This window comes from Phoenix dactylifera, chromosome 5 (assembly GCF_051530095.1).
Source record: "Phoenix dactylifera cultivar Ajwa chromosome 5, Ajwa_hap1_PhDact_Kaust_v1.1, whole genome shotgun sequence".
NCBI classification, from domain to species: domain Eukaryota; kingdom Viridiplantae; phylum Streptophyta; class Magnoliopsida; order Arecales; family Arecaceae; genus Phoenix; species Phoenix dactylifera.
Window position 1 is genome coordinate 34,625,221 of NC_143194.1, and position 14,255 is coordinate 34,639,475.

Genomic DNA, 14,255 nt, shown 5'->3' on the forward strand with positions numbered 1-14,255 from the left:
TTTTTGTGGAACATGTCTGTGGTTTTTGAATTTAAACCATATTAATATGATATAGTTGACATATTATTCTGGTATCCTTATAATGTACGATAGTGAATATATAAATGCATGTATCAACATCACTAGTGTTTTGTATTTCTATTTGGTAATATAATTTTTTAAAAATATTTTAATTTTTGAAATAAAAATTAAGTAAGAAGAGGGCCTAATTGCTACCATCTTGATCCTAAAATGTTAAATATTTGATTTAGGTGGGTCCAAAAGTCGATCTTATTTTTCTGAAAATTTAACTATATAAATTTCAATACGTCGAGATTCCTTCTATTTGGAGATTAAACTAGAGAGAACCACTCTTACAATCATGATTGTTCTTTGTATCGTACAATGTCTATGATTACATATGCCTCATTGTGGCGTATGCAGCATGCTATTGCATCTAATATGCTTGGGTAGCCAATTATGGATGTCCTTTTTATAGGGATTGTCATGGTTGCAAGTTCAAATACTTGGATTCAACTAAAGATAGGAAATTTTTGACTTAGCTCTCACAACACGTCCAAGATGCATTTTTGTGTGAGGGCTTATTCTAAATAGGTTGGATATGAGTAACACGAGAGCAAATCAATTATATATCGATCAAGTATGGTTGCACCGTAACCATGAACAGGAAAATAGGAAGAATTTTATTTTTAGAATTTATCATATATTCTTCTGCACTTCAATTTTTCTCCTTTTTATGTTATTTGGATGCCTAAATCTCTCATCTTTTGCTATATTTTTTATTCATTATGAAGTATATAATTGATATGTGTTGCAGTAAATGAATTGGTAGATCGAATACGGATCCATATAAAACAAATAGCTTGCATTTTGGATTGTAATTTTCAACTTGGTTAAATGGTTAGTTATGAATTAAGGAATTTTTTGACCCAACCCAAACCTCATCCAACCCAACCATGGCCACCTCTAGGTTCAGCTTAAACTCGAGAGTAGCCGAACTCTATTCTCATTACCAACCCTTTAAAATTTTCGCCTAGTCCAGTATTTTTTATTATTTTTAATGGTTAGTACAGTATTCTTTTGGCGGCAGTCTACCTCTAAATACCCATAATGCTGCAAATTTGTGAGCTTGCGCTCCGCTATTTACTCAATCTTGCTTCCAACCACATTTATCTATTGACTATTGCCCACCAATATTTGGTTCTTTTTGGATAAAAGCTTCACTATGTTTCTTGATCTTGTGAGGAGTTCCCTAATATCTTACTTACACATCACATTAGTTGAAATCTTAGAATTTTGCTTACTCGCAGGTCATAAGCCTATGAATAATGTCTAGAAGAAGCTTGCGGGTTCCTTCATGATGCGAATTAAATTGTGATGCACCTAGAAATTGCTGCATGTGATTTGAAATAATAAATATAAATAAAACTTTGTCTACAAAACTTTTTGAAAATTAATTTGTAGAAAGCTTATCTGGATCGAGACATGTGAACAATACTACTTTAAAAACATAATTCGCTTGCTACATGTGGGTCTGCGGCGATCTCATTCCCAGCATACAATAATCCGGCTCAGCCCGATCTTCCTCTAACCAGAACGGTCGTTGAGAGGCTTGACCTAAATGACTTTTTCAAATGCCCGAAAAAAGAATGGAAGAAGAAACATCGAAAAAAATGTGAAGAATTCTATCTCAATGGAATAAATAAAACAGAGAAAATAAAGAAGAGAGTGGAGAGTGACCGATAAGATGTTGTGTTTCTGAGGTACGTGATATTTTGGAAACATCACATCTCAGTCAGAAACTGGCGTTCTCTTTCGAAGAGTAAATATCACATTCCATTCGGAAACCAACATTCTCTTCCGAACAGTCACAACTTATCTGGAAAAAAAAAGTCTAAAAAAAATAATATTTTAAAATATTAAAATCAACTAAAATTTAGAATTTAAAACTCCAACACTACATGGGTGCCATCATGGGGGCCAGTTACCATGTTCGTTCTGTTGGGAGTCCCATCATGCATGTTGACGGCGTGCCTCCTGCAGCATTTGCTTAAAAGAGGAGCAAATTAGGGTGTCTACTTTGATCAGATCTCTCAACGTGAACTCCTATTTTCTTTGGTACTGGAGAAAGGTTCCTCTTCTTCACGACATACACGCTTTCACCAAACCAAATCGGATTGCTTGAACTGTTTTTAAGTGAACCTCCCCCTTTAAAAATTTCATCCCAAAACATGGCCTCCACTATTTTGTGTTTGAACAACAGAAAGAATCCCTCTTCAGCTCCTTCCCTCCTTCCGTCCAACTACGTGCAAGTGATTGGCTTTCCCAGAAGTTACTAGTGCATGTCGTTTATTCAAAAAGATGGGACCAACATTGATGATCCAATTGATCAACACTGTTTGAATAGATTTAAGCAAATATTTGTCTAGTGAAGCGGTATACAATCTTTTTTATCCCTTTTTATATTTCATGATCTACATATGGATTTATTTATTATAAAAGAACCTACGGCAAAGTCCACTTAAACCCGGAAATGGGAGTGAAGATGTGATACCCGGGCCCATGGACCAGGCCCATCCGAATCCGGGCCCATCCTTCTTCCCGCACGCGTCCCGTTTCTCCCATCGAGACTGTGCCCAGCTCTCCACTCCACCCAGCGGCACACCTCCTTCTCTTTCTCGTGCGTCCACCCTAAGCCAACGTCTCCCATCTTTTCTCTCTCTCTTCTTCTCTTTCTCTTACATCCTATGGCTCTCCTCCGCTCTTCCATCCAGTGGCCTCCCATCCGGCGGCTCTCTTTTCTCTCGTAGAGAAAGTGAGAGAGCTCTGCTCTTCTTTTCCACTGTCTTCTTTGTTAAGAAAAGGGCCTTTCTCCCACTCTCTGTTAAGAAAGAAAGAGGGAAAAGGGTGCCAATTCCTCCTTCTTTTTTTTTTTTTTTTTTTTGCTGAGAACGGGTTCTCATACAGTACTTGTATGAATACACCCAATAAAGTCAAAAAACACTAGCTCACGGAGAGCCAGTAGCAGCTCTCCCTCCCCCATCCAAAAAGTGTACCCTGAATGATGAGCCGCGAAGGCAGCCACCCAGTCGGCTGCCCCATCCAGTGCCAATTCCTTTTCCACATTCTCTTATTCCCTAATACTCTCTCTCTCTCTCTCTCTCTCTGTGTGACCAAGCCCAGAGGGGCTTCTGTTGTGCCATCTCCCGTCAGGAAACAAAGATGACGCTAATGGCCTATTTTTCAGGTACAACAAGCATTGGTGTGAAAAGTAGAATTTTTAGAATTTTAGAAAAAATTATAATTTATTTTTAAATATCAGCATGCCATCAATTCTGTACCTATGTGTAGTTTTGAATTATTAGATGCTAAAGAATTATGGTGAGATACTTCGGCTATTGATATCCATGGGGCAAGTAACCTAATATTTTACGGTATATTTTTTTAAAAGAGCGTTAAAAAAATATATAATTTATATTATTTGATAAAATAATTTTTTTGATTTCTATTTCTGTTGAGCATGTTATATTTTATTTTTGAAAATGATATAAGAATAAAATATATACTTTATATTCTAGAAAATGAGTTTTTCTGAAGCATAACATGTCTTGAAAAATTTAGCTAGGTAACTTATGAAAATATTTTTATATGTCTATATTCAGAATAGCTAAGAACTAATCTAACTCCGTTTATGGGATTATATGTTGATCTTGCTGACTTATAATATAAGAAAGAAATTTCGACATCACATCATCGATGATCAGACTAATAGTACTTCGGCACTATTATTTGTTATGTATTATTCATTATCTAATTCATACCACTAATTTACGTAGCCATAGCAAAATCCTATATTCTCTAAAATTTGATAAGAATGAAATTTGACTTAGTGATATATTATTGTATTTAATTTATCATACTCTAATTCACTTTTAAGTGTTATACTGTTTACTTCTTTTTCATATTGTGATCTATAATTGATTTTGAGTATTGAAAAGTGGATTAGATTATTTGGGGCATTTAGATATAAATTTTTAAAAATTAAAAAATATCTTATTATTAATTTAAAATTATTGTAAAATAATAAATTTTGTTATTTATATAGATTTACATATTCGTACAGTTTTACATATGGCACCTATTACGCTTTTGATTCAAGATGTGACGGACGATTGATCCAATCTTCTCTCCGAGCTGTGGTCAGCCAGCCGACCCCTCATAGCCCAGCTTACAAAGGAGCGAATAACACAAAGAATCTAAGGACAGGCTAACACTTGATTCGCTTTATAAAATTCAACTCACTTATTCTCCCAAGTTGGTCCCACGAATCCACGATGGATTTTTTATCAGCCCATGCAGCAACCGATTGCGGTTTGTCAGGCTATCAGAATTGCCCGGGCGTCAGGCCTCATTTATGCTTTGAAATTAGCACTTCAGGTGGAGTGCATCGCCCATGGCGATTGCTTGCAGATTCCGCCGCTCTCCTCCCGAACTCACGTATTGGGGAATGGGTTTGACCAGGACCCATCTCTAACTCCGCCCTCGTCACCCCATCTCTCTTTATTATTATTATTATTTTGATATATAATTATTATAAAGTTTTATCGAATTTCAAAATGATTTTTTTTCCGAGTTACCATAAAATTGCTCCTTCTCGCATCATTCAAACGGCAAGCAAAAATTCAACTTAGAAAGTTTCTTATTTAATTGACAAGAAAACTACATATATTTACATAATTACTTCAAAAGGAGAGCCCCCCACCCCCCCCCCCCCCCCCCCCCCCCCCCCCCCCCCCCCCACCCCCCCCCACCCTTTCTTCAAAAAAAAAAAAAGGAACTAAACCGTGAAGAAAGAGGAAACAGGGAAAAAGATAAGAAACTGAGGAAAAGAAAACGTTAAAAGAGCGTGTAGAAATACGAAAAATTAAAACCCATTCCCGTCCAGGAAAGAGTAAGGATAAGGCCCTCCACGGCCCACCTCCACCCCTCCGACACCGGACGCCGGACTGCCGTAAACTCCCACCGAGTCAACGGTGTTGAAGAACGAGTCCACGCCATCCACAGCGAGGAAACCCCCATCGAACTCAACCGGAAGCGACTGAAAACGGCCGTCCATCCCCACCTCCACCGGCGCCGCCTCCAACTCTCCCCTGTTCCCCTCCAGCCGAAGCCTGGCCCTCTTCTTCCCTCCCTCGCTCGTCCCCATAAAACGGTGGAGCACGAGCGGGTCCCCCGCCACCTTCACCAAGAACGCCAGCATCTGCTGCGGCCGGCGCTCCGTCTCCTGCACCCGCCGCCGCATCCGCTGCACCTTCTCTTCGATCTTCCTCTGCTCCTCCTTCAGCCTTACCACCTCCATCGCCACCCTCTCCTCCTCCTCCTCCTCCTCCTCCTCCCCCCTTCCCCCTCCTTCTCTGCCGCCGCCCTTCGAGTTGCTACTCTTCCGCCGGACGATTCGCGGGAGAAGATGCGTTTGTCCTCTGAGAAACGATGCATGGGCGAACTCCCATCGATCCGGATCCACCTTCCGAAACCCCTGTCAACAAGACCAACTTTAGCCAATATATACGGATCTGAAAGATGTCGGAAGAACTTCGAAGACAGGAACTTGTTGCCATATAGTGGCATGTTTGGCTATTTCCATAGGATTGGCCGAAAATTTTATAGGATTCAAGAATGGAACCGTCGATCCAAGCATGGTCCTGTATCAACTAAATCCTACTCAGCCCAAATTCTATATATGGATAGATTTTGTTTTTCCTGCAGCCTAAAAACTAAGAACTGAACTGGATTTGGACATGTTTTTAGAAAATATACGCTAGATATATAGCCCAAAAGATCCGATTCCTCCATAATTTTCAACCTAACTTACATAGGTGTTGAGCTGGCGGATGAAGCTAGAGAAGTTGTTGTGCTTGAAGTGGGCGGAGAGGAGGGTCTGGGAGAAGACGAAGGGGTCGGCCACCACGAAGCTGTTGTTGTCCTTCCCCCATGAGATCACGGAGTCCGTCGCCGGGTCGTTCACCATCCTGTACGTCTTCACTACGAAGGGAGAGGCCACCTGGACGCCTCCGTTACTGCTGCCGTCTTCCATCTCCAAATAAGCGAACTGGGGGCAATGGGGAAATCGCTGCCCGCTTCCCGGGCTTACAAAGGCAGTAAGAAATAGATGATGCAAGGTTGTGAACTGGGTCGCTTTTTTTAAATAAAAAAAAAATGATGCGCGGTGGCGGGGGATGGGATGCCTTTCGCGCGAAAGAAGTTGGAACGGGCGCCAAGCCCATCTGGACCCGTGTCGCCTCTGGACTCTTCGGGACAAGTCTCGCCCACGTAAAACGAATTTAAAAACAAAAAAAAAAAAAAAAAAACATTTTTCACTCCTTGGTGAAATCCGTTTGACCTTTTGCTACACTTGGCTGCTGGAAACTAACGGTGGGTCCGACTTGGCATTCCTACAGAAGATAGACACGTCATCGAACACGATAAACCAGTATATATTTATGTTCGGCCTTTGGGTTCGGTGGCCCGGTCCAGGCGTCACATCGATACGGGGAGTGTCAGAGGCGAGGTGGTGCAACCTGGTTGGCCCACTACGTCATGGGCCGGGGTATGGAGCAATCCCCACCGCCTTTACCTGGAAGGCCCAGCTTTGGCGCATCGAACACAGAACACTGTGTTCAACGGTTCAGCTTTCTACAACCGGGCATTGAAAGTCGTACCAGCCACTGGAGTCGCAGATGTCTCCCAGTGGAAATTCCTTTTCTTCCGTTTTATGTCATAGCCGTTCGCGTACGTTAAAAAGAGAGCAGGATTCGGTTGGGTTTGGGAGGCACGTGGCGTCACGGACGACCGCTGTTTTGGACGACTGAGATTAGGGGCTGGCTGCTTACGATGGGATTATTGTATAGCTTAACATTAAGATATTATTTTATGAGCGTCACGGTTCTGCTTTGATGTTACGGTTGATTGGTACTTTCTATTTTTTGGAGTGCTTCTCCCACGTAGCTGGAGCGTTAGTGCGATTTCGTGGGACCATCGGATCTAATGGGTGTGACTGGAAAAGCTCGAAGCTTTCCTTGCTCTTCTTCTATTAATTTCCAAGAATAGTTAAATCGTGGATTTTTCACTTTTATCTCTACACAGGTCTGATTTGTTCTAAAAATCGAAGAGGAATGCCAACTTGCAGACTTCTCTTTTGACCACAAAAAATTGTCCGTTGGTGAATATAAGATAACAATATTTAATCGATAGAACTTCTTGAGTTGATAAAGCTAGTTACGAGTGACACGAATTTCTGATTCATCTTGGCCACATTTCTTCTTATTCTATTTTTTTTAAAAAACAAGCAAGACTTCTGGCCGAAATTTTTCCAGCATTGAGAGGCTAGATTGTGGCCACGCCAATCATCTTTTCATGTCAACCACATCATATAGAAACTGAAAGTGAGTAAAGGAATGAAGGGCAGGTCTCCCTCATTAAAGAAAAAAAAGAGGTGGGAATTCACGCCAAAAATAACATGTTATATGGCAGAGAGCAATCATGTGTGGCAGATTGAGTTGAACACAAGTAGTTCATATAAAAATAATAAAAAAAAAAGAGTCAAATATTCTTAACCAATGTTCTAGAAATAATCATTCACCAGCACAACTTAAAATATCGAATGGAGGAGTAGGCATGAGATCCTTGATTGCAGCCCAGTTCATAAATGTCATGATTGGCCTCCCGCTGCCAATGGTCTCAAAGGAATTCACCTTTTAGTTGACTGGTCTCTTCTTTGCAGTCAGAAGGAACAAAGCAGGTTATGGGCTTATGGCAAGGTCTGGGAGAAGATCAGAGACTTCTATTCAACCTCGGAGGAACCATCTTTGGTCTAATCTCCTTTTCCTTTCTGATTTCTGGTGGCATTGATGGAGGTTCTTTTCTTTTTTCCCCCATACACCTTTGATCTGTATATTATCCCTCTACATTCGCAAACCTTATGTTGTTTTCTGCTGTAAATTGCCCTTATGATTAATAAACTTGGGTGGTTAATGGAGGTCGACCTCCTTAACCTCCATTCAACTCAAGAAAAGAATCTCATGAAAATCAGATACCCATTATTCATACAGACCTAGTCAACTAGATGAACGTTTTAGAAACTCTATAATCTGCCAAAAATTTAGTGAATATGAATCAAAACATAGATGCTCAACATGAAAACTCATGAAATCAAATTTATTCAAGAGAACAATATAAAGTCTGGGAAGTACACAAACTGCAAAGTGCTGATTGAGGAAGCTTTTGAGAAAGCATCTCCCCAATGGTCGATTAGCTAGTTTCAATTTAAACTTTATTGTTTTGCTGAGAAAAATAACCAAATCAGACCGTAGTCAAGAGGTGCTTGAAAACAGAAACAGAGAAAGTCGGCAAATCCTAGTTTCTACCAGTACGAGAATTTATGGATATTTTTTGTATAAGTAAGAAAAGGAGTCTTCTCTCACCATCAAACTCACAAAGAATGAGAAAAATACATGCATTACATCTCACAACAAGATTTGATGCATTAGGTATACTGGAGCCAAGTGCAAGTAAGGTATGTACAGATTGGGTAGCGCAAAAAAAGTAATAGTCCCAATCCTCCACTCAAATTTTGAACTTAAAGACCATCATTAACCTCTATGAACTGTCTATTTCTATTTGGGCACCAAATCTCCATCCGTTTGGCAAAAAACCCCATAACCCCACCAAATTCTGAACTTGGAGCTAACCTGTGTTACTCTTCCAAATTTAGTTAGGTAATTCCCCCTAGCCCCAGCAGAAATTAGGAAACAAACTTTTCAACTTCCTACTTTATCCTATTTGTCACTGACTACTTCCCTCACGTTATTATTTTACTTAATAAAAGCAGCTAAAGATTTTGAATGGAAGTATTACAACTGAGACACAAACATCTCATAAAAAATCATATATAATGAACTCTTCCTCTGCAACTAGAAGGTGAGATTAAAAAAGGGTGGGTCAAAACACCAGACATTTTCACTTAGCCCACTACTAAATGAATGACTTGCTTAGAAACCCTGCACATGCAAGTATGCTATTATTGGAAGTGCACGAGTCTTCCACCCTCAACCTGCTTCATCTAGACATAACTTTCAATCCTCCTTTGCCCATAAATCAAGTTATCAAGATAAATCAAAAGTGAATTTCATAGCACATCGATGAAAGTAACGTGGACTAATGGAAGACCAATTAAACAAATTAAAAGGAATAAAAATGAATTACTATAAATAAGACAAGATAGATGAACAAGAATAAGCTAATACTCACACATCCACAGGCTCATACCAAAAATACCCACAAATTAACATGTCATGCTCAGTTTTGAGGATTAAAAGCAGCCACTGGGCTTCCAGGAAAACCAAAATACCAAATGGAACAAAAAATTAATCAAATGAGAATTCGTTCAGCTGATCATAGTAACAGTAGAGAACTTGATGACAGCAGCAGGGAATTTAAGTATTTCAGGAGATAAACCTTCACTTATAAAAGTTCAATAGATACCATGCAGGCCTAATTGGACAGGACATCCATTCTAAGGTAAACTAAATGCCCTCATAGAAACAAAGAACCCATAAATAATACAGGACTATTAAAAAAAACGGGAGACAAAAGCTTCGTGGCAACCTAACAAATTGCCCTAACTGCAATGCAATAATAATAGAACTCACACTGATGAACATCCTGACATATAATAACTAAAACTGCCCACAAAATGATGGAGAAGGTTGTACTAGCTAATGCAGAATGCGAAGGTTAGTAACTGAACTCTGCTGTCACTCAAAGCTTGACTTAGCTACACCTACAGGAACCTTCCTGTTAGGTTCAAAAACATACTTAATAAGTGAATCTTTGATGGACAGCAATTCAGGAAACTCATTCTTCAGCTTTGACGCATCCATCTCATTGTTGCTTCGAGGTGCAACAATAACTTTGGCCTGCTCTTCAAGTGTAAAATTGACCCACTTAAAGCTAGAATCCATATAGGTCTTGTACATCTCTAAGATCTCATTATGGCTGATGACACCAGGATTGGTGAAATTCCATATGCCCCTACAGTTTCTCTTTGCCATCTCCACTGATATTGGTAGAAGCTCGTCTAAGACAGTCATGCTGTTTGGAATGTTCACCACTTTGTTATAGCGAGAGATCTTTGTAATGAAGTTGCGTGGATTATTAAGATCAGAAGATATTGGCATGCGGACTCTTAGAGTGCAAACGTTGTCGTATTCTTTCAAAAGTTCTTCAACCTGCATTGTACATAAAGGAGAATTCAAATTAGCTACTTAATACATATAACTAATTATAACTGCATAGACACTTCGTAAAAATAAAGGATCAAATCCTAAGCTTGTCCAGGGTCTTCTAGTAGTTACCATTGCTTTAGTCTTTGAATAAAATGATCCAATAAAATTTGGCTTGTCTTCCTCCCTGAAGCCAATGCCTGACCCTTCTGGATGTACTGCATCATACTCAAATATACACCCAGTAGCATAATTCATCATTAACAACCCATGCTCCCTGCAAATATCAGCTAGAGTCAAAGTACCCACGACATTGGTTCGAATCGTCTCAGGCTTGTGAGACTCACACCAGTCAACATTAGGTCTTCCGGTCACACCAGCAGCATTAAAAACATGTGTTGGCTTTGCAGTTTGAATATCCGAAATGAGCGAGAAACGCTCTTCCAGGCGACCCTTTCCATACACAAATGGTATACCTTGCTTCTCACATATCTTCCCAAGAAGGCCACCAATCCATCCAGTCCTTCCATAAATCAAGAACTTCAAAGATGGCTTCAGCGATGAACCACCAGTGTTCTTTGAAGCAGGAATTGCCATCTTCATCGGACTAAAAGTATTAGTTATCTGGGAGACCATGTTCTTGGTATTTTCAGAACCATCAAATTGTCTTCCAATTCCAGGCATCATCAGCATCCTTGGATGAGGCAACAGTGCACCAGAGACATCACCCCACCAATCAGGATTGGCTGTATACCATTCCATCGTCTTTTTCAAGCCCTCTTCCCATGTTGTCCTCTCTGACCACCCCAAATTCTTCAGCTTCTGATCATCCAGAAAGTACCTTTGATCATTGAAGGGCCTATTGTCCACAAACTTGATAACTTCGTCAGGGTCCAATGAGAAAAGCTTACAAATATCCTTCGCAACATCAATCACCCTCCTCTCTTTCTTTGTCCCGATATTATAAACATGCCCGACTTCTCCCTGGTGAAGGATGACCTCAAATGCCTCTGCAACATCCTCGCAGTAGAGATAGCTCCTCACATTAGATCCATCTCCATGAATTGGGAGCGGCTGTCCTCTCATAGCCAAGAGGAGAAACTTAGGAATAAGCTTCTCAGGAAACTGATTGGGCCCATATACGTTGTTTCCCCGTGTGGTAATAACAGGCAGACCATAGGATCTTCCATATGCCATAACAAGCATCTCAGCCCCAGCTTTGGTAGCAGAATATGGGTTTGTTGGGAGCAGCTGAGATGCCTCATGATTTCCAACCACAGCATCCTCATCAGTCTCACCATAGACCTCATCTGTGCTAACATGGATGAACCTTCTGATCTGGCCAGTGAGCTTGCAGGCCTCAAGGAGCACATGGGTACCATAGATGTTGTTCTTTGTGAACTCAAAAGAGTTGCCAAAGGAGTTGTCAACATGCGTCTGAGCCGCAAAGTGCATAATGGTATCAATGGACTCAGTGATGAGGAGGAAGTTGACGAGGTCTGCACTTGCAATATCACCTTTGACAAACTTGAAGTTGGGCGATGAACGGGAAGGAAGGAAATTGTTCAGATTAGAGCAGTAGTCAAGCTTATCAAGAACCACAATCTTGTAATCGGGGTAGTTTCGGATGAGGCGGTTGGCAACATGTGACGCAATAAAGCCAGCCGCCCCAGTGATGAGGATGTTTTTAGGTGTATGTGCCGCCATCTTTTTTGTTGCCAAAACCAATCCTGCAGAAATCACAACATGCAGAGCAGCGCATTCATTATTCATATAGCACGAAATTCACTGCACAAACAGGTTTTACAAACCTTTTCCAAGTATTCCATGAACCTTGGACGCATATCCAAAAGAAAAAAAACCATACATTTCAATCAGATCTTTTATTCATCCATTATGTTAACATAAGAAGCCGATAGATCATCCATTATGCTGGCGAGATTGAAAAACTGATATTTTGAACTTTCAATAACAATCAGACATAAAAAATAAAAAAAAGGGGGAATCTCAATCAGAAGCTGTTGGGAGATATATATGAGCTAACCTCAAAAAGCTTAACATTAGGTTTCGTCATATGGGACCCAAAAATATACTACTCTGTAAGCAAGTAAAATAATAAGGAAACGTAGGTCAGAATAGCCAATGTCCAGAGATTCTATCTCAAGTCTCCACTTTGAATAGTGGATTCGTGAGTGCCGGAACTGCATGGCTTATGAACATCGTAACAAGTAATCTATCTATGTATCTACATCGTATCGCTCCAATCTAAGATCCAGAAATCCATGAAATCCGCACAAAAAAAAAATCAAGAACACGGATGTTTCTATCGCTAATCAACAATCTCAAACCCATCTACCAAGATCAAAAACCACCGCACAGCAGTTCGAAACATATCACACGAGCCAACCAAAGCTAATCCAATTAAAGAACATAAAAAGATAACCATATATGAGGAAAAAGAGGAAAAATACAAACCCTGGAATTACCTTGTCGCCTTCTGGGATCAAAGCATCCAAGAAAACCAGATCCAAGTAAGAAGTGACGTAAACAAGAAATACAAAAAGATTACCATATTCAATCACACTTTACAAGCAAAATCACCAAGAAAAGGAACGAAATATTGCGTTACATGGATTCAAAAGAAAAGAACGATGCTCAGATCTAGGGCATTAAAAGAAAGGAAACTTTTTGCGGTGATCGAAACTAGACGAAGCAAAAACAGATGAAGAAGCGTAATGCGAATAGCTTTAAACATCCACGGAGAGATCGAACAGATAAGAAAAGAAAACCTTACAGCGATCGAGAGACGAGAAGAGGATCGCGGGAGGAAGCGGTGATCTTTCCTTTCAGACAGGAGCGGGGAATATAAGAGCGCGGGCAGAAGAGGGAAAGGGTGGTAGGTAGGGGAATGAATTAAATCGAAGGGCAAGAGGGAGATTTCCTTTCTTTTCTTCTATTTTTTTTAATGAGAGCTGGGGGAGATATTCGTGCCTTGCGCGCGCTCTCACATCAGAGAAGGGAGAGAGAGAGAAGGGGAGAACGATCGACCGAGAGAGAAAGGGATGAAGACGAGGTGGTTAAAAGCCCCTTTCAGACACGTGTGAGGGAGCGCGGGTTGGTTCTTTGCTATTTCTTTCCTAGTTCTATTTCTGTCTTTGGTTTTTTTTTTTTTAGTCTCTCTTTTTTTTAATTAGCCACACTAAAATAAAAAAATTTGTGCTACCTTATATTATGGCTCGTGCCACAAGATTAATAGATAATTAGCAATTCAGATGGATGGTGATGAGAGACACCATAACTTTTTTTTTTAAAAAAAAAAGAAGAATTATGATGAGGATTTGCTATGAGGTGCCTAAGTTGAAGAATTTATGAGATTCTAACACAAGTTATGTGATGGTTCAGCTGAATTTGGTATAAGTTGCTGTTGCACATTAAACTGCATGCCACTTTATTGGCAAGCTATAATGGCTCATTATATTTATTGAAATGCTGCATTTATATGCAAGTTGTTAGAATCAAATCCCAATAATAAATAAAAATTTACTTCTAAAAAAAGATACGAAAAAGTTACAATATCAATAGAAAATCATATAATGATAATATAGGACGGTAATTGCAACCATCATAGAAAGGTGATCAAATTTGTCTCAACTATAGTTATCTTTCAAAAATGGAATGCTATGTTTCAAAAGATGATTAAACTTGTTTCCAGCAATATTATCCTTCTAAGAATGAATAGGACTGCTACTATAATTGTTTCTCATGAAAACTTGATAATGATTGGATATATGTCAACCAGCTAATAGCATTGATTGGATTAGTAATAGTAAGGGATATGCACCAAGTCTCTAACCGGAGTGAAGTGTTCTATGTTGCTAGAAATCGGGTTATATATTTTGCGCAAAAAAAAAATCTTTTTTTTTACATGGGTTCATCTACCGTGCATAGGGCTGCAAATGGATCGGGTCCATCCAT

At 39.8% G+C, this 14,255-nt stretch overlaps 2 protein-coding genes across 2 annotated transcripts; both read right to left on the reverse strand.

Annotated features, from left to right (window-relative positions):
- Positions 1-4,804: 4,804 nt before the first annotated feature.
- On the reverse strand, positions 4,805-6,317 carry LOC103711026 (heat stress transcription factor C-2a-like). Its single transcript, XM_008796998.5, has 2 exons — positions 5,873-6,317; positions 4,805-5,536 (listed from the first exon to the last, which is right to left on the reverse strand). Exons 1-2 carry the CDS (start codon positions 6,092-6,094, stop codon positions 4,925-4,927), a joined length of 834 nt encoding a protein of 277 aa, XP_008795220.1. The 5' UTR covers positions 6,095-6,317; the 3' UTR covers positions 4,805-4,924.
- Positions 6,318-9,487: 3,170 nt separating this feature from the next.
- Positions 9,488-13,324, reverse strand: LOC103708634 (trifunctional UDP-glucose 4,6-dehydratase/UDP-4-keto-6-deoxy-D-glucose 3,5-epimerase/UDP-4-keto-L-rhamnose-reductase RHM1). The gene is made up of 3 exons (XM_008793658.5): positions 13,075-13,324; positions 10,413-12,010; positions 9,488-10,286 (listed from the first exon to the last, which is right to left on the reverse strand). Exons 2-3 carry the CDS (start codon positions 11,985-11,987, stop codon positions 9,813-9,815), a joined length of 2,049 nt encoding a protein of 682 aa, XP_008791880.2. The 5' UTR covers positions 11,988-12,010; positions 13,075-13,324; the 3' UTR covers positions 9,488-9,812.
- Between the last annotated feature and the right edge of the window lie 931 nt (positions 13,325-14,255).